Source organism: Pseudophryne corroboree, chromosome 2 (assembly GCF_028390025.1).
Source record: "Pseudophryne corroboree isolate aPseCor3 chromosome 2, aPseCor3.hap2, whole genome shotgun sequence".
NCBI classification, from domain to species: domain Eukaryota; kingdom Metazoa; phylum Chordata; class Amphibia; order Anura; family Myobatrachidae; genus Pseudophryne; species Pseudophryne corroboree.
In genome coordinates this window covers 118,093,644-118,114,812 of record NC_086445.1, presented here as the reverse complement: position 1 = coordinate 118,114,812, position 21,169 = coordinate 118,093,644, and the positions used below count along the sequence as shown (strand labels likewise).

Sequence of the window (21,169 nt, the reverse complement as noted above, 5' to 3'; positions counted from 1 at the left end):
GGAGACGCCGTGGACTTTTTACCTTTTCCCCTTCCTTTACCCGCAAAGAAAGGGGAACCTTTACCCTTTTTGTATTTATTGGGCCGAAAGGACTGCATCTGAGAGTGATGTGTCTTTTTTGCCGGCGCAGGAGCATTAGGCAAAAATGTCGACTTACCTGCGGTAGCCGCAGAAACTAAGGCATCCAGCCCATCTCCAAACAAGGACTCGCCTTTATACAGGAGAGCCTCCATATTCCTTTTGGAATCTGCGTCAGCATTCCATTGGCGAAACCACAACGCCCTACGTGCTGAAATTGCCATGGTAGCGGCTCTTGATCCCAAGAGACCAATATCTTTCATGGCTTCCAACATATATGCAGCAGCGTCTTTGATATGACCTAATGTTAGGAGTATCTCGTCTCTATTGTGTCAATGTCTGACGACAAGTTTTCTGACCACTTTTCAATAGCACTACTCACACACGCACAGGCAATGGTAGGCCTGAGTAGTGTCCCATTGGTCACATAAATAGATTTTAACGTAGTCTCTAACTTGCGGTCTGCTGGCTCCTTTAGTGAAGCCGTTCCAGGCACAGGGAGAATCACCTTTTTTGTTAACCGCGACAGGGCACTGTCTAAAATGGGGGGTGATTCCCACCTTTTCCTGTCCTCTGCAGGAAAAGGGTAAGCTGCCTGAATTCTTTTTGGAATCTGAAATTTCTTTTCAAGGTTAGACCAGACTCCCTCAAAGAGACTGTTCAGCTCATGAGATGGAGGGAAAGTTGCATTAATTTTCTTTTCTTTATTAAAGTAAGCCTTCTACTGTGGTAAAGGAGGGGGCTCCGTAACTTCTAACACCTCCTTTATAGCAACAATCATGTATTGAATGTTTTTCGCTAACTTTGGATCTATTCCCCTGATATCACTAGTGTCGACACAGGAATCAGAGTCTGTGTCGGTATCAGTTTGTACTACTTGTGCAAAAGATCTGTTTTGTGAACCAGAGGGGTCCCCTGTGGATGAAAAGGCAGAACTATTAAAAATCACATCTTCCACTGATTTTCTCCAGTTTTCTGCATGAGACTCAGACTTATCCAATCTCTTACCGATATGATTCACACTATCACGTAATTCTTTCACCCATTCAGGCTCGTGGTGCGACGGCAGCGCCACCACATTTAAACTCTGTGTCCCTAAAATGGCTCCCTCAGGGGAAGAGCTCCCTGCCTCAGACATGTGACACACGTGCACAATCACACCACAGACACTCCGGGGCTTATTAAGGACAGACCACAGTAAAATCTGTCAGAAGGACACAGAACAGGAATTGCCAGCTCACAACTCAGCGCCAAGGAAAAAATCCCTGTGCCATGTTCTTTGTACACAGAGACCTTAAGCGCTTATATAATGCTAATAATATGACTGAGCACCCAAATTACACTCCACCCCCCCCCCTTTTTTTTGCACCCTGATACTTGATTCAGAAGTGGAGAGGAGGATCAGAGTTTCTATCCCTGCAGCAGGTGGGAGAATATGGAGCTGAGGAGTGTGCTGTCTGCCTGAGGAAGACGTTCCGCCCCCTGTAATGGCACGTTTCCCCTCAGAGCTAATTTCTAATATTTATACTGGCGGAGGTGTAGAACTGTGCCACAACATCATATGCTACCTTTTGCCAGTGAGTAGGTTTCATGCTGCCCAGGGCGCCCACCCTGCTGGGTCTGTGTTATGGATAGCATGCTCGCGCAGCGTTCCCGCTCGCTGCGTGGTACCTTAAGCCGTCACGATGACCGGAGGTCCCTCTCTGCAGATCTCCGGTAATACTACTCACCAGTCTTCTGACTTCTGGCTCTGTTAGGGGGTGACGGCGTGCTGTGGGAGTGAGCGCATAGCCGCAGTTAGTGTTCAGTACCCTTCAGGAGCTAATGGTGTCCTGTCAGCAGAAGCAGAGCCATGAAACTATTTAGGAAGTTGGTTCCTACTACTTCCCCCTAAGTCCCACAAAGCAGGGAGACTGTTGCCAGCAGTCTCCCTGTAAAATAAAAAACCTAAATAAAATAAGAATTTACTTACCGATAATTCTATTTCTCGGAGTCCGTAGTGGATGCTGGGGTTCCTGAAAGGACCATGGGGAATAGCGGCTCCGCAGGAGACAGGGCACAAAAAAGTAAAGCTTTACTAGGTCAGGTGGTGTGCACTGGCTCCTCCCCCTATGACCCTCCTCCAGACTCCAGTTAGGTACTGTGCCCGGACGAGCATACACAATAAGGGAGGCATTTTGAATCCCGGGTAAGACTCATACCAGCCACACCAATCACACCGTACAACTTGTGATCTAAACCCAGTTAACAGTATGACAACAGAAAGGGCCTCTTAAAGATGGCTCCTTAACAATAACCCGAATTAGTTAACAATAACTATGTACAAGTATTGCAGATAATCCGCACTTGGGATGGGCGCCCAGCATCCACTACGGACTCCGAGAAATAGAATTATCGGTAAGTAAATTCTTATTTTCTCTATCGTCCTAAGTGGATGCTGGGGTTCCTGAAAGGACCATGGGGATTATACCAAAGCTCCCAAACGGGCGGGAGAGTGCGGATGACTCTGCAGCACCGAATGAGAGAACTCCAGGTCCTCCTTTGCCAGGGTATCAAATTTGTAAAATTTTACAAACGTGTTCTCCCCCGACCACGTAGCTGCTCGGCAGAGTTGTAATGCCGAGACCCCTCGGGCAGCCGCCCAAGATGAGCCCACCTTCCTTGTGGAGTGGGCTTTTACAGTTTTAGGCTGTGGCAGGCCTGCCACAGAATGTGCAAGTTGAATTGTGTTACAAATCCAACGAGCAATCGACTGCTTAGAAGCAGGTGCGCCCAACTTGTTGGGTGCATACAATATAAACAGCGAGTCAGATTTTCTGACTCCAGCCGTCCTTGCAATGTATATTTTTAAGGCTCTGACAACGTCCAACAACTTGGAGTCCTCCAAGTCGCTAGTGGCCGCAGGCACCACAATAGGTTGGTTCAGATGAAATGCTGATACCACTTTAGGGAGAAAATGCGGACGAGTCCGCAGTTCTGCCCTATCCGAATGGAAGATTAGATAAGGACTTTTATAAGATAAAGCCGCCAATTCAGATACTCTCCTGGCAGAGGCCAGGGCTAGTAACATAGTCACTTTCAATGTGAGATATTTCAAATCCACCTTTTTCAATGGTTCAAACCAATGGGATTTGAGGAAATCTAAAACTACATTTAGATCCCACGGTGCCACCGGAGGCACCACAGGAGGCTGTATATGCAGTACTCCCTTGACAAAAGTCTGGACCTCAGGGACAGAGGCCAATTCTTTTTGGAAGAATATTGACAGGGCCGAAATTTGAACCTTAATGGATCCCAATTTGAGACCCATAGATAATCCTGATTGCAGGAAATGTAGGAAACGACCCAGTTGGAATTCCTCCGTCGGAACCCTCCGATCCTCGCACCACGCTACATATTTTCGCCAAATGCGGTGATAATGTTTCACGGTGACTTCCTTCCGTGCCTTAATCAAGGTAGGAATGACTTCTTCTGGAATGCCTTTCCCTTTTAGGATCTGGCGTTCAACCGCCATGCCGTCAAACGCAGCCGCGGTAAGTCTTGAAAAAGACAGGGACCCTGCTGTAGCAGGTCCCTTCTCAGAGGTAGAGGCCACGGTTCGTCCGTGAGCATCTCTTGAAGTTCCGGATACCAAGTCCTTCTCGGCCAATCCGGAACCACTAGTATTGTTCTTACTCTTCTTTGCCGTATGATCTTCAATACCTTTGGTATGAGCGGCAGAGGAGGAAACACATACACTGACTGGTACACCCAAGGAGTTACCAGTGCGTCCACAGCTATTGCCTGTGGATCTCTTGACCTGGCGCAATATTTGTCCAGTTTCTTGTTGAGGCGAGACGCCATCATGTCTACAATTGGTCTTTCCCAACGGTCTATTAACATGTTGAAGACTTCTGGATGTAGACCCCACTCTCCCGGATGAAGATCGTGTCTGCTGAGGAAGTCTGCTTCCCAGTTGTCCACGCCCGGGATGAACACTGCTGACAGTGCTATCACGTGATTCTCCGCCCAGCGAAGAATCTTGGCAGCTTCTGCCATTGCACTCCTGCTTCTTGTGCCGCCCTGCCTGTTTACATGGGCGACCGCCGTGATGTTGTCCGACTGAATCAACACCGGCTTTCCTTGCAGGAGAAGTTCCGCCTGGCTTAGAGCATTGTAGATTGCTCTTAGTTCCAGAATGTTTATGTGAAGAGACTTTTCCAGACTCGTCCATACTCCCTGGAAGTTTCTTCCTTGTGTGACTGCTCCCCAGCCTCTCAGGCTGGCGTCCGTGGTCACCAGGATCCAATCCTGAATGCCGAATCTGCGGCCTTCTAATAGGTGAGCCTTCTGCAACCACCACAGAAGTGACACCCTTGTCTTTGGTGACAGGGTTATTCGCAGGTGCATCTGCAGATGCGACCCTGACCATTTGTGCATGGAATCTGCCGAATGGAATTGCTTCGTAAGAAGCCACCATTTTTCCCAGGACTCTTGTGCATTGATGTACTGACACTTTTCCTGGTTTTAGGAGGTTCCTGACCAGATCGGATAACTCCTTGGCTTTTTCCTCTGGAAGGAAAACCTTTTTCTGAACCGTGTCCAGAATCATTCCTAGGAACAGCAGACGAGTTGTCGGGATTAAATGGGATTTTGGAATATTCAGAATCCACCCGTGTTGTCTTAGCACCTCTTGAGATAGTGCTAAAGCTGTCTCCAGCTGTTCTCTGGACCTTGCCCTTATTAGGAGATCGTCCAAGTATGGGATAACTAATACGCCTTTTCTTCGAAGAAGAATCATCATCTCGGCCATTACCTTGGTAAAGACCCGAGGCGCCGTGGACAATCCGAACGGCAGCGTCTGAAACTGATAGTGACAGTTTTGAACAATGAACCTGAGGTACCCCTGGTGTGCGGGGTAAATCGGAACGTGTAGATACGCATCCTTGATGTCCAAGGATACCATAAAGTCCCCTTCTTCCAGGTTCGCTATCACTGCTCTGAGTGACTCCATCTTGAACTTGAACTTTTTTATGTAGAGGTTCAAGGACTTCAGATTTAGAATAGGCCTTACCGAGCCATCCGGCTTCGGTACCACAAATAGAGTGGAATAATACCCCTTTCCTTGTTGTAATAGGGGTACTTTGACTATCACCTGCTGAGCGTACAGCTTGTGAATGGCTTCCAACACCCTCTCCCTTTCGGAAGAGACGGTTGGTAAGGCAGACTTCAGGAAAACGATGAGGAGGATCCGTCTCTAATTCCAACCTGTACCCCTGAGATATTATCTGCAGGATCCAGGGGTCTACCTGCGAGTGAGCCCACTGCGCGCTGTAATTTTTGAGACGGCCCCCCACTGTCCCCGAGTCCGCTTGAGAGGCCCCAGCGTCATGCTGAGGTTTTTGCAGGAGCCGGGGAGGGCTTCTGTTCCTGGGAAGGAGCTGCCTGTTGGTGTCTCTTCCCTCTTCCTCTGCCTCGTGGCAGGTACGACAAGCCCTTTGCTCTCTTATTTTTGTAGGAGCGAAAAGGCTGCGGTTGAAAGGTCGGTGCCTTTCTCTGTTGGGGAGTGACTTGAGGTAAAAAAGTGGATTTCCCGGCAGTAGCCGTGGCCACCAAGTCTGATAGACCAACTCCAAATAACTCCTCCCCTTTATACGGCAAAACCTCCATGTGACGTTTTGAATCCGCATCGCCTGTCCACTGTCGTGTCCATAAGGCTCTTCTGGCTGAAATGGACATAGCACTCACCCGAGATGCCAGTGTGCAAATATCCCTCTGTGCATCACGCATATAGATAAATGCATCCTTTATTTGTTCTAACGACAGTAAAACATTGTCCCTATCTAGGGTATCAATATTTTCAATCAGGGATTCTGACCAAACTACTCCAGCACTGCACATCCAGGCAGTTGCTATAGCTGGTCGTAGTATAACACCTGCATGTGTGTATATATTCTTTTGAATAACTTCCATCTTTCTATCTGATGGATCCTTAAGTGCGGCCGTCTCAGGAGAGGGTAACGCCACTTGTTTGGATAAGCGTGTGAGCGCCTTGTCCACCTTAGGGGGTGTTTCCCAGCGCGCCCTAACCTCTGGCGGGAAAGGGTATAATGCCAATAACTTTTTTGAAATTATCAACTTTTTATCAGGAGCAACCCACGCTTCATCACACACGTCATTTAATTCTTCTGATTCAGGAAAAACTGTTTGTAGTTTTTTCACACCATACATAATACCCTGTTTTACGGTATCTGTAGTATCAGCTAAATGTAACGTCTCCTTCATTGCCAAAATCATATAACGTGTGGCCCTACTGGAAAATACGTTTGAATTTCTACCGTCGTCACTGGAATCAGTGCCCGTGTCTGGGTCTGTGTCGACCGACTGAGGCAAAGGGCGTTTTACAGCCCCTGACGGTGTTTGAGGCGCCTGGACAGGCATTAATTGATTGTCCGGCCGCCTCATGTCCTCAACTGACTGTTTAAGGGAAGATAAACCATCACGTAATTCCACAAATAAAGGCATCCATTCTGGTGTCGACCCCCTGGGGGGTGACATCTGCATATTTGGCAATTGCTCCGCCTCCACACCAATATCGTCCTCATACATGTCGACACCACGTACCGACACACACCGCAAACTCACAGGGAATGCTCTAATGAAGACAGGACCCACTAGCCCTTTTGGGGAGACAGAGGGAGAGTCTGCCAGCACACACCACAAAGCGCTATATATACAAGGGATATCCTTATATTAAGTGCTCCCTTATAGCTGCTTTAATATATATATATATAGCCATTAATGTGCCCCCCCTCTCTGTTTTACCCTGTTTCTGTAGTGCAGTGCAGGGGAGAGACCTGGGAGCCGTTCTGACCAGCGGAGCTGTGACAGAAAATGGCGCCGTGTGCTGAGGAGATAGGCCCCGCCCCTTTTTCGGCGGGTTCTTCTCCCGCTATTTTTCCAGTCAGGCAGGGGTTAAATATCTCCATATAGCCCCTATGGGCTATATGTGAGGTATTTTTAGCCTTGTATAAGGTTTATATTTGCCTCTCAGAGCGCCCCCCCCCCAGCGCTCTGCACCCTCAGTGACTGCCCAGTGAAGTGTGCTGAGAGGAAAATGGCGCACAGCTGCAGTGCTGTGCGCTACCTTATGAAGACTGAGGAGTCTTCAGCCGCCGGTTTCCGGACCTCTTCACGCTTCAGCATCTGCAAGGGGGTCGGCGGCGCGGCTCCGGGACCGGACTCCACGGCTGGGCCTGTGTTCGATCCCTCTGGAGCTAATGGTGTCCAGTAGCCAAGCAGCAAATCCACTCTGCATGCAGGTGAGTTTACTACTTTCCCCCTAAGTCCCACGTTGCAGTGATCCTGTTGCCAGCAGGACTCACTGTAAAGAAAAAAACCTAAACTAAACTTTCTCTAAGCAGCTCTTTAGGAGAGCCACCTAGATTGCACCCTTCTCGTTCGGGCACAAAATCTAACTGGAGTCTGGAGGAGGGTCATAGGGGGAGGAGCCAGTGCACACCACCTGACCTAGTAAAGCTTTACTTTTTTGTGCCCTGTCTCCTGCGGAGCCGCTATTCCCCATGGTCCTTTCAGGAACCCCAGCATCCACTTAGGACGATAGAGAAAAGTCTTTTAGTAGAACTCAGTAGAGCTCCACTAGAGTGCGACCAGTCTGCCTGGGCACATTTTCTAAACTGAGGTCTGGAGGATGGGCATAGAGAGAGGAGCTAGTTCACACTCTGAAAAAGTCTTAAAGTGCCCATGGCTCCTGCGGAACAGTCTATACCCCATGGTACTAAAGTGGACCCCAGCATCCTCTAGGACGTATGAGAAAAATACAACAATCACGTACGTTTCATCCAAAGGCAGGGCTTGTTCACCAACAGGACTGTTGGTGAACAAGCCCTGCCTTTGGGTGAAACGTACGTCCAGCTACTAGATGTCACGGTGACGTCATCTGGAATCCCCGTGCAGAGAACACGGCTCCGGCTACGGGCAATAGGAGAGACACGCGCTATCAGCTGTAGCGGCTGCTGCATAAACATCACCTCTCCGAACAGGTATCCGGGTGTTCTCTCATTGAGGAGCGGCGGGTCTCGTCTCCCTGCAATGACCCCACGGCTATCAGAGGTTCCTTGACGCGGAGCCCTCAACAGCAGCAAACACCGCTCTTCTTCCTTCACACCAGCGCCGGCCGCTCAAATCTCTCACCTCCCATTCACGTGGAATTTTCCACACATGCGAAGGCAGCAGAAGTCGACAGACACCCGGCTTTGGTCTCATCTATTATATATGAGCATCATACTAATTTAAGGTGTATAGGATGAATTTTACAAACAGCTGTTTCTCCGTTTAAAATTAATTAACATGCCCGGTGTGGTGGGAGAAATTACTCCCGGATTGTATTACACCACACTACATCTTTTATAATTATTACCCATATTCACCAGGCTCTGAGAATTTGCTTCCTAGCTTATTTAATTATAAAGGTCCTTACGATAGCAACCTTATATCTATACAATATTTTCTGTGGATCACCTATTGCAATTGTATGGTAATAGTGTCGGCATACTGACACACACCATACAGGATAAATATTAGTAACAGATCTTTGGTCACTTATGTCCTTTACGTTTGAGCCTTCTTAAGCACAAAATGGTAATTTGACTATTATTACCATGGGAAGTATAACTCTCACATTTTTCTTATAATATTGTTGACATATATGTTTAGGTTTGCTAACCGAAAAGGGGTGTAGCAAAAGGATAAAATTTCTATATACATCTAAACTTTTAATGAACCTAATTAAAATCGTTTTTAAACAATCTTAACATTAAGGAGTGCCCCCAAGAAGAGGTTTTCTTCTTTGTCCCTGTGGTCTCTCTCCCCGGGACAAAAACACTTTGTGAAGGCATCATAAAGGACAAACTGCGAGTCAGATTTCAGATGACGTGCCGTCCTTTTGACATAAATCTTCAGAGCCCTGACCACATCCAAGGACTCAAGGCCCACAGAAGCGTCAGACTACACTGGAACCACAATAAGCTGGTTCACATGAAAAGGCAGACACCACTTTAGGAAAAAACTGAGGACGGGTCCGAAGTTCCGCTGTGTCTTCATGAAAAATCAAGTAAGGGCTTTTACAGGATAAGGCACCTAATTCAGAGACACGTCTGGCAGACACCAATGCCAATAACATCACCATCTTCCAGGCGAGAAATTTCAACTCCACCCTATGTAAGGGTTCAAACCACATCCGATTGGAGAAAGGACAGAACCACATTGAGATCCCACCGAGCCGTGGAAGGAACAAAAAGGTGGTTGCATATGAAGAACTCCCTTCAGGAAAGTCTGTACTTCTGGTAACAGGGCAAGTTGTTTCTCTAAGAAAATAGAGAGCGCCAAAATCTGGACATTAACTGAACCTAGACGTAGGCCCATATCCACTCCCGCTTGTAGGAAAAGCAGAAAACAACCAAGTTTAAACTCCACAGGAGAAACCTTTCTACTTTCACACCAGGAAACATACTTATTCCAAATATGATAGTGTTTTGACGTAACCATCTTCCTAGCTTGGACCATGGTGGGAATAATCTGAGAGGGGAGACCTTTCTTTGCTAGAATCTCCCTCTCAACATAGCCGCAGTAAGTCTGGATAGATGAATGGACCTTGCTGAAGATCTTCTTGGAGCAGCAGAGGCCAGGGATCCTCCAGAGACATGGTCATGAGGTCCGAGTACCACGCCCGTCGAGGCCAATCTGGGGCAATTAGAATTGCCTGAACGCTTTCCCTTCTTAGTCTTTTGAGAACCCTTGGGATTAGTGGTAGCGGAGGTTACAGATACACAAACTGGTACATCCACGGTGTTGTCAGCGCGTCCACTGCTACAGCCTGCGGATCCCTCATTCTGGAACAGTAACGGTATAGCTTCTTGTTGAGTCAAGAAGCCCTAAGATCTATCTGTGGACAGCCGCACCAGTGAATTAACCGTTGAAACACCTTGGTATGTAGGCCCCATCTCCCCGGATGGAGATTGTGCCTGCTGAGGAAGTCTGCTTCCCAGTTGTCCACTCCCGGAATGAATATGGCGGAGATGGCCCTTGAGTTGGCCTCCGCCCAGAGGAGGATTTTCTACGCCTCTCGCATCACCACTCTGCTTCTTGTTCCCCCTTGTCGGTTGATGTACACCACTGTCGTTGCGTTGTCAGACTGAACCTGGATCGCCTGATTCTTCAGGAGATGAGAAGCCCTTACAAGAGCATTGTAAACTGCCCTGAGTTCCAGGATGTTTACTGGTAGGGCAGATTCCTGTTGTGACCAAATCCCCTGGAACTGGGCCCTTGGGTCACAGCCCCCCAACCCCGGAGGATGGCATCCGTTGTCAGTAAAATCCACGGGTAGATATTGAAACTCCTACCCTCCACCAGGTGAGGAACCTGTATCCACCATAAGAGAAATCCGGGCTTGCGGGGACAACGTCACTTCGTGATGCATGTGAAGGTGAGACCCTGACCATTTGTCCAGCAGATCCAGCTGAAATGATCGGGCATGAAATCTGCCGTATTGTATTGCTTCGTAAGCAGCCACCATCTTGCCCAGTAATTGGATACAAAGATGTATGGATACCTTGCGAGGCCCGAGTGAACCATAGCCTCAACTGGAACCTGAAGACGTCTGTTCCAGGCGAGACTTCTGAAAATTTAGAATCCACCCATGATCAGTCAGTAGTCGAATAGTCAAATCGATTCTGTCCAGCAAACGATCCTAATACATAGCCTTTATTAGGAGATCGTCCAATTAGGGGACTACAGATGGGTCCACGGTTATCTTGACTAGTTTTCTGCGCCTAGGCCCAACATGACTTATTAGCATAAACCCTTCATCTATTGTTCTCAACTGCAATACAATACAGAGAACAATACAGCAGGGGATTAAGTCATTACAGCAGGGGATTAAGTCCGACTGGCCAGTCTCAGTTAATCGCACTTAGCCCCCTCAGGTTATAGAATATAGGGAAAGCAATCTGAGTGAGATACACGAAATGGAGGTCACACTGCAGCTATATGCACACTAGAAGGGAAAGCATAACCTAGAGATACTGCTTCTTGCACCCAGGCATCTGTTCGTAGACTGCTACCAGATCTGTGCAAACTGAAGAAGTCGGCCCCCTATCCTTTTGGGGTCCCCCAGAAGGAGGCCCACACCATCATGCTGATGGCTTATCCTCTGGTTTGGAAGCTGGCCCTCTGGTTGCCTTTGCTTCTTTGCCTTACCAAACTTATTGTATTGGGGCTGTTACATTCCTTTATGACAGACAAGGCCGAAACCGGACCCCTAGGTTTGGGGTTATATGTGTACGGAAACGTGACCTTCTTGGTGTCTGTTTCTGACTCCAGAATATCTGTTAACTCCTTCCCAAACAGAAACTTCCAGCCAAAGGCAGTTTCCAGAACCACCTTTGATTCTGAATCAGCTTTTCATGTATGTAAGCAAACACTGCTCTACGAGCAGCTATTTTTAATGCTGATGCCCTAGAACATTAGTGTCCATATGAGCTTTATGGGATTCTTGCTCCCTTGCAGGCGCTGATAACCTGTCTTCCAGTACCTCAGCCCTGTGTACCTACAGCACCTAGTATTCCAAGGTGGTCTCCCATCCAAGAACTAACCAGGACCAACACTGCTTAGCTTCCAAGATCTAGTGAGATTGGGCCTATCCAGTGTGGTGTGGCTGTACATTGCAAGGTGAAGTCATGACTAGCCATATGACTGCCCCAGACAGACATGGTTTTCAGAAAACCATCCCTCTTTTGACGTTGACGGTTTATCGTTCTAAAGTGATATCAATCTGACCCTTACCCATGCACCCGCACTGAGGATCAGAAGACCAACTGGCAAACATATATAAAAGTCAGCAATCACACTAGCAGTCGGTCACATGTTATATATTAGTCATATGAGCACATAATCAACTACGAACACATTTTAAAGTATGTAGTAGTACATATTACTGAATTCTGTTTTATACAGATCTTAACGTATTCAGACGCAATGCGAAGAAAACCACAGTAATGTACACAGACTCATATGCAATAGGCACTTAAATTTAACTATTCATACTGACAAAAGTAGATAGAAATTTAGTGCTGTATAACCCATACTCGGTAGAGTGGGATACAGGGAGACTCACCTCACTTCCAAGATCGATCAGTACGTTAGCGAACGCTGAGTGTATCCAGACGCTACTAGTGTACACCGCCGCTCCGGGAACTTTTAGTGAACACAGAGGCACTGTGCATACAGACGCACCGCCATACAGACACCTGTATTGCGACCGGGTCTCCTCGCGGTAGCGCTTAGTGAACACAGATGCAGCGGCCTATGCTGCGACCGAGACCCCTGGTGGTAGAAAGTGAGGCAACAGTTCATGGCGGGAGACTCGCGGAAACTGGTCATGAACTTGGGGGAGGGGCGACCAGGAGAGTGTCTGACTCTCCACCGCTGACATCAACCCTAGGGATAGCAGCCTCATACTATTCCTGGTGCCTTATGATCCCTAAGGCCTAGCGCTGGAGCACCCGTGTTGGCGGCGCGTCAGTACTGTTTGGTAGTCTCCTTCCAATACAGTGCGGCTGTGTCCGTATTCCCCGACTACGGGGAACCGATGCCTTACCTTCTCCCCGTGCTCCGGCCACAGCCTGGTAACGTCTGCTGGACCTGCTAGTATATCCAACACAGACGCCCGCCGAGACAGCACTGCACACATGGGTAAGCGTTGTTGCGCCTCGGCGGAGAGTTGTTGGAGCGACTCTTTCCAATATGCGTATAAGACGCTGTTAAGAAAGATCGCTCAAAAGCATAGTAAGACTATAAAAATAAAACAAGTAAGCTTAGGGCTGCCATAGACCAGCAACCCTCTGACCATGGTCCGGCTCTTGCCGCACCAAACAAAAAACTGATTTGCCTGAGCCAGTGGGCGGGGATATATGGACGGGCCCGTTGCATCCTGGGAGGGCTGAAAGCTTGTGATCGTTTGGTGCCAATCCGCTGTCGCTCCATCATATCCCATTGTTATCCTGTGGATAACCTGTGGACCCTGCCGGAGAAATGCACTCTTTCTTAACTAACACTGTCAGCAGACATGTAGAATACTTAAGTGTCCTGTAAAATGCACAGCGCTGACATGCAGGCGGCTTTACAGAGGAGGCTTTGCCCAAACGGTCCCAGGATCAGCTCAGCCTGTCCTAATGGCGCCCAAACGCTGACAGGGAGTGAGGGAGAGAGATATGCAGCTCCAGGGCGGGAACATTTACTCTAAATGGCGGGCTGGGGCTGCAGGTCAAAGCCTTATCCCCCTGCTGGACTTCACCACCGGGTACTGTGGGCTTAGATAAACCTGTTTATGAGAGAAAACCGACCTGTGCCCTTGCGGTCTAGTGGGGTCCCTGTACTACCAGTGTCCCCGCCGGCCGCGCGGGATCGCTATTTACAGCGGGTCCCGCCCAGGGGGACCCACTTACCTCCTCCCTGAGTGCGGCCACGCGATCCAGGAGAACAGCAGTCATGTGTGTGACTAACAGGAAGAAAACCGGAGCCTCCGCTGTAAGTACCCGGTAACAAGGGCGCGGGTGTATACAGTGCCGCTAGGGGAGGTGATGGAGCTGCAGCAGGAGATGTCTGACTCACATCTAACACAGACAGTGTCTCTGCTGCAGCCCTTGAAGTCTTCATTTTTATTTTAAATGCTTCTTCTCAGGGCTGCTGGAGCAGCCCCCCTATTGTATGCCTGCTTCCTGCATGGCACCAACTACAAACACTGAGCACGGAGGCGGGGTTATAGAGGCAGCGGCGCTATGCATTCTGGGAAGATCAAAGCTTTGAGCCTGTTGGTGCCTCGGATCAAGATCCTACTCTACACCCCAATGTCATTACCCGTGTACCCCGCAGCAGAACTCAATATTAAATATGAAAGCACTGATTGAGTTGCAGTGAGCGTCCCCATGATGCATTGATTGCTGCCTCAGAGATGGTCACACTTGCCTAATCATGCATTTGGTACAAAATATTATATACAGCTAAATACAGATCATTGTTAGGTCAAGAGAAACATTTGTGAACAGGGCACATATGTGCCTAGGCCCTATAAGCATTTTACTTATCTAAACTTTTTCAAGGCTTTTTCCCCATACCACATATACCACCACCCACTGACACAGAGGGAAGTTCGGGTGGTCTTCAGGTTGCAGACTGTCGGGATCCCGGCGCACAGTATACCGGCGCCGGAATCCCGACAGCCGGCATACCGACAGTTTTTCTCCCTCGTGGGGGTCCACGACCCCCCCTGGAGGGAGAATAAATAGCGTAGCGTGCCCGGCGAGCCCGCAAGGGGCTCATTTGCGCTTGCCACGCTGTCGGTATGCCGGCGGTCAGGATTCCGGCGCCGGTATACTGGTCGCGGGAGCCCGGCCGCCAGCATACCATACCCGGCAAGTTCCACATACTACTACCACATACACCACCAACCACTGATGCAGAGGGAAGCACGTTCCCAATACCACTACCACATATATCACTACCGACTGACGCAGAGGAAAACGCGTTACCCATTCCACTACCACATACCACCACCCAATGAATCAGAGGAAAACGTGCTACCCATGCCACCACCACATATGCCATCAACCACTGATGCAGAGGGAAACGCGTACCCCATACCACTACCACATATACCACCACCCACTGACGCAGAGGGAAGCACGTTACCCATGCCACCACATGTACCACCACCCACTGACGCAGAAGGATGCACATTTCTCATTAAAATAGCACATATATCATCACCCTCTGACGCAGAGGGAACCGCATACATCAGCACGGTGGACCATGGGTACCCCCTGAACCCACGCCTTACCAGCCGGATGAAGCCGAAGCCCCGGTCCCGGTTGATGAACACCTCGCTGGGTTCCCCGTACTTGTCGAAGAGCTTCTTGAAATCGTCCTCGGTGATGTCGGTGGGCAGGTTCCCCACGAAGAGGCGGCAGCGCTGGGTGTAGCTCTTCTCCCCGGGCTTCAGCAGGCTCTTGATGTCGATGGTCACCCCGCGCTCCTCGGGTTCCCCCTCGTCCATCTTGGGCGGCATGAAGGCCGGGTCTCCCTCCTCCAGGTTGCGCTTGTTATTGTTCTTCCCCCCTCCGTGCACCATCTGCTGCTGAGGAGGAGACATCATGTCGCTGCTGCCGCCGCTCCCGTTGTTCTTCTCGATGCGCACTTGCTTCAGGTTCCTGTTAGACATCATCATCCTCCTCACCGCGTGCGACGTCTGCGATCTGGGCCGACAGAGAGAGACGCGGGACACACGGTGCCTCGCGCAGCGTCTTCAAAATGGCGCCGTGAAAATTTCTCCAACGGGCGGTGACGTCACGCAGCACAGACCTCTCTCTCGCGGTCCCATTTGCTGGAGGCCGAACAGTTCACAGCAGCATTGACTAGATTGTGTCTCCAGCTGGACGGCGTCGTCCATCTTTGAGTAGACCAAGAGCGTTCAATCTCCCCATACGAACTTAGTACTGCACAGTATTGCCAGGGGCTCGTTCCACACATAAGAGCTCTAGTTTTACCGCATAGCCTGGTGTAATGTGTGACGTCACGTGTGCTCCTGAATGAGGCGGACATTACCTATTGCAATATTTGGGGGAGCTTTAGTAAAACCTTTTAAAAAGCGCAAGAGGAGGTGTTGCCCATAGCAACAAATGAGACTCTAGTTATGGTTTTAAAGCATGCGCTTCATGAATGATAGGTAGACTCCGGTTGCTATGGGCAACACCTTCTTTTTTGCCTTTTTAGCAGGTTTTTACTAAATCTCCCCCAGTATCTATTTACTGCCATTAATAAAAATACAGCCTAAGTAACACAACAGGACTTATTTAACCTAGCAATGGGCTCTCTGATTCACTTCAAGGTCTTCGCTAACCTTCGAAGGAGCCGAGCATTATCCTTCATCTCAGTAATAAATTGAAACATATTTAAAGAGAGAGACACCTACCTATGCTAATGTATCAGCAGGCATTTTAAGCAAGTGTTGCAAGCTATAACAACAGTGGCGTGCGGTGAGGTCAGTGGCTGGTGAGGCACTACAGCCACAATGTCCGCCGAATCCTGCCGATGATCCCAAGCCAATGCCCGCTACTGCCTCTGAGCCGTTGCCCGCTGCCGCCGCCAATGGCTTACAAACTCGCCCACCATCAACTGACCCAGCCCTCCGCCACTAATTTGCATCTCAGTCCGATGCCGCCAATGCCCACTGCCTGCCTGCTCATCATACTTGTGATATATTGTACATTTTTATAGAAAAAAAAATTAAAATTAGTGTTTGGGACTGGGAAGGGAGTGGGAGGAGGACATGAATGCAATTTTGTTGTCCAAGGCTTCCATTAACTTAATGGAGAAGGGTCTGAATGGGTTAAAAAAAAAATGCATGAGGTTCCCCCTCCTAAGTATAACCAGCCTCGGGCTCTTTGTGCCCATCCTGGTTGTTTAAATACTGGGGGGGAAATTGGACAGGGGTTCCCCGTATTTAGACAACCAGCACCGGGCTCTTAGTCTGGTTCCAAAAATACGGGGGACAAATGATGTAGGGGTCCCCCATATTTTTAAAACCAGCACCGGGCTCCACTAGCCAGAGAGATAATGCCACAGCCGGGGGACACTTTTATGTTGGTTCCTGCGGCCGTGGCATTACCCCCCCAACTAGTCACCTCTTGCCGGGGTTCCCTGGATGAGTGGGGACCCCTTAAATCAAGCCCCCCCCCCTCCAGACACCCAAGGGCTAGGTGTAAAGCCAGAGGCTGTCCCCAGCCCCCCTAGGCGGTGGGCGCCGGGCTGATAGCCATGTGTGTAAAAAAAGAATATTGTTTTTTGTTATGGAACTACAAGGCCCAGCAAGCCTCCCCCGCTTGCTGGTACTTGGAGAACCTCAAGTACCAGCATGTGGAGAAATAACGGGCTCGCTGGTACCTGTAGTTCTACAACAACAAAAAATACCCAAATAAAAACACAACACACACACCGTGAAAGTACAATTTTATTAAAACACACTTACACACTCACACATACTTACCTACATCCCACGCCGGTCACGTCCACTTGTCCAGTAGAATCCGATAGGGGTACCTATAAAAATGAGAGACAGATGACTTACCTACATCCCACGCCGATCACGTCCACTTGTCCAGTAGAATCTAATAGGGTAGGGGTACCTGTAAAAATGAACATTACACATTCTCAGGAGGGGGAAAGGAGAGAGAGAGAGAGAGAGAGAGAGAGAGACGAGCTAACCTGCTGCTGCTGGAGCCGGCGGAGGACGGGGAAGAGCCGCACGTACTGCAGGCCCACCGCTGCTGGCTGTCAGGTGAGCAGCAGGACGGAGCCGGCGGGTGAGGACGTGGGGAGAGCCGCACACCCTGCAGGCCCTCCAACGTCAATCACCGCCGGGACCCACCGCCTCCAGCGCCGCCTGTGGGTGATTGGACAAGTGGATCCAGCCCTGGATCCGCTGTCCAATCACAGGTGCCTCGCTGACATGGGGGTGGTGTCCCTGTCAGCAACGCACTTGTTTCAGTGCCGCTTTCCTGATCTGTTTTAATGGGCTTTTACAGCTCAGTGCTTGGCCCCGCCCCCTGCTCTGTCCCCGTTCCCATTTTCTCTAACGTCCTAAGTGGATGCTGGGGACTCCGTCAGGACCATGGGGTTTAGCGGCTCCGCAGGAGACAGGGCACAATAATAAAAGCTTTAGGATCAGGTGGTGTGCACTGGCTCCTCCCCCTATGACCCTCCTCCAAGCCTCAGTTAGATCTTTGTGCCCGGCCGAGAAGGGTGCAATCTAGGTGGCTCTCCTGAGCTGCTTAGAATAAAAGTTTAAGTTAGGTTTTTTATTTTCAGTGAGTCCTGCTCACCTGCGTGCAGGATGGATTTGCTTCTTAGGCTACTGGACACCATTAGCTCCAGAGGGAGTCGGAACACAGGTCTCACCCTGGGGTTCGTCCCGGAGCCGTGCCGCCGACCCCCCTTGCAGATGCCGAAGTTGAAGAGGTCCAGAGGTCCAGAAACAGGCGGCAGAAGACTTTCAGTCTTCATAAGGTAGCGCACAGCACTGCAGCTGTGCGCCATTGTTGTCAGCACACTTCATACCAGCGGTCACTGAGGGTGCAGGGCGCTGGGGGGGGCGCCCTGGGCAGCAATGTATTATACCTTTTTTATGGCTAAAATACATCACATATAGCCCTTGAGGCTATATGGATGTATTTAACCCCTGCCAGATCTCACAAACTCCGGGAGAAGAGCCCGCCGTTTTAGGGGGCGGGGCCTATTCTCCTCAGCACACGGCGCCATTTTCCTGCTCAGCTCTGCTGTGAGGAAGGCTCCCAGGCTCTCCCCTGCACTGCACTACAGAAACAGGGTTAAAACAGAGAGGGGGGGCACTTATTTGGCGATATGATTACATATGTGAAAATGCTATAAGGGAAATAAGGGGTTGTCCCTGTATAATTATAGCGTTTTTGGTGTGTGCTGGCAAACTCTCCCTCTGTCTCCCCAAAGGGCTAGTGGGGTCCTGTCCTCTATCAGAGCATTCCCTGTGTGTGTGCTGTGTGTCGGTACGTGTGTGTCGACATGTAGGAGGACGATGTTGGTGAGGAGGCGGAGCAAATTGCCTGTATTGGTGATGTCACTCTCTAGGGAGTCGACACCGGAATGGATGGCTTATTTAAGAATTACGTGATAATGTCAACACGATGCAAGGTCGGTTGACGACATGAGACGGCCGGCAAACAAATTAGTACCTGTCCAGGCGTCTCAGACACCGTCAGGGGCTTGTAAAAACGCCCATTTACCTCAGTTGGTCGACACAGACACGGACACTGACTTCAGTGTCGACGGTGAAGAAACAAACGTATTTTCCTTTAGGGCCACACGTTACATGTTAAGGGCAATGAAGGAGGTGTTACATATTTCTGATACTACAAGTACCACAAATAAGGGTATTATGTAGGGTGGGAATAATCTACTTGTAGTTTTTCCTGAATCAGATAAATTAAAGTGTGTGATGATACGTGGGTTTCCTCCGATAGAAAATTATTGGAGGTATACCCTTTCCCGCCAGAAGTGAGGGCGAGTTGGGAAACACACCTTAGGGTGGATAAGGCGCTCACACGCTTATAAAAACAAGTGGCGTTACCGTCTCCAGATACGGCCGCCCTCAAAGAGCCAGCTGATAGGAAGCTGAAAAATATCCTAAAAAGTATATACACACATACTGGTGTTATACTACGACCAGCAATCGCCTCAGCCTGGATGTGCAGCGCTGGGGGGGCTTGGTCGGATTTCCTGACTGAAAATATTGATACCCTTGACAGGAACAATATTTTATTGACTATAGAGCATTTTAAGGATGCATTTCTATATATGCGAGATGCGCAGAGGGATATTTGCATTCTGGCATCAAGAGTAGATGTGATGTCCATATCTGCCAGACGATGTTTATAGACACGACAGTAGTCAGGTGATGCAGATTCAAGACGGCACATGGAAGTATTGCCGTATAAAGGGGCGGTCCATCGGACCTGGTGGCCATGGCAACAGCTGGAAAATCCACTTTTGTTACCCCAAGTCACATCTCAGCAGAAAAGGACACAGTCTTTTCAGTCTCAGTCCTTTCGTACCCATAAAGGCAGGAGGGCAAAAGGCCAGTCATATCTGCTCAGGGTTAGAGGAAAGGGAAGAAGACTGCAGCAGGCAGCCCATTCCCAGGAACAGAAGTCCTCCACAGCTTCTGCCAAGTCCGCAGCATGACGCTGGGGCCATACAAGCGGACTCAGGTGCGGTGGGGGGTCATCTCAAGAGTTTCAGCACGCAGTGGGCTCACTCGCAAGTGGACTCCTGGATCCTACACGTAGTATCCCAGGTGTACATTGGAAATTCGAGACGTCTTCCCCTCACAAGTTCCTGAAGTCTGCTTTACCAACGTCTCCCTCCGACAGGGAGGCAGTATTGGAAAAAAATTCACAGGCTGTATTCCCAGCAGGTGATAATCAAAGTACCCCTCCTACAACAAGGGAAGGGGTATTATTCCACACTATATTGTGGTACTGAAGCCAAACGGCTCGGTGAGATCTAAAAGATTTGAACAATTACATACAAGGGTTCAAATCAAGATGGAGTCACTCAGAGCAGTGATAGCGAACCAGGACGATATGGTGTCACTGGATATCAGGGACGCTTACCTACATGTCCAAATTTTGCCCTTCTCACCAAGGGTATCTCAGGTTCGTGGTACAGAACTGTCACTATCAGTTCAGACGCTGCCGTTTGGATTGTCCACGGCACCCCGGGTCTTTACCATGGTAATGGCCGAAATGATGATTCTTCCTAAAAGAAATATGGACGCTTTCCTGATAAGGGCAAGGTCCAGAGAACAGTTGGCGGTTGGAGTAGCACTATCTCAAGTAGTTCTACGACAGCACGAGTGGATTCTAAATATTCCAAAATCGCAGCTTTTTCCGACGACACGTCTAATGTTCCTAGGAATGATTCTGGACACAGTCCAGAAAAGGATGTTTTCTCCCGGAGAAGAAGACCAGGGAGTTATCCGAGCTAGTCAGGAACCTCCTAAAACCAGGAAAAGTATCAGTGCATCATTGCACAAGGGTCCTGTGAAAAATGGTGGTTTCTTACAAAGCGATTCCATTCGGTAGATTTCACGCAAGAACCTTTCAGTGGAATCTGCTGGGAAAATGGTCCGGATCGCATCTTCAGATGCATCAGCGGATAACCCTGTCTCCAAGGACAAGGGTGTTTTCTTCTGCGGTGGCTACAGAGTGCTCATCTATGAAAGGGCCGCAGATTCGACATTCAGGACTGGGTCCTGGTGACCACGGATGCCAGCCAGAGTGGCTGGGGAGCAGTCACACAAGGAAAAAATTTCCAGGGAGTGTGATCAAGTCTGGAGACTTCTCTCCACATAAATATACTGGAGCTAAGGGCAATTTACAAGGCTCTAAGCTTAGCAAGACCTCTGCTTCAAGGTCAGCCGGTATTGATCCAGTGGGACAACATC

The 21,169-nt window shown here is 49.3% G+C and overlaps 1 protein-coding gene and 1 pseudogene across 4 annotated transcripts in view; both read right to left on the bottom strand.

Moving 5' to 3' along the window:
• Nucleotides 1–15,483, bottom strand: part of PSPC1 (paraspeckle component 1) — a 377,392-nt gene extending 361,909 nt beyond the window's left edge. For 3 of the 4 annotated variants that reach the window (XR_010203527.1, XM_063951654.1, XM_063951657.1), the window contains exon 1: nucleotides 14,972–15,483. Coding sequence is in view for 3 of the 4 variants with exons in the window: in XM_063951654.1 (XP_063807724.1) it covers nucleotides 14,972–15,358 (387 nt within the window). In the remaining variant the exon portion in view is untranslated. The remainder of the gene's footprint in view (nucleotides 1–14,971) is intronic. The other variant, XM_063951658.1, reaches the window with a different exon arrangement.
• Nucleotides 11,681–11,799, bottom strand: LOC135051667 (5S ribosomal RNA; annotated as a pseudogene).
• Nucleotides 15,484–21,169: the final 5,686 nt, after the last annotated feature.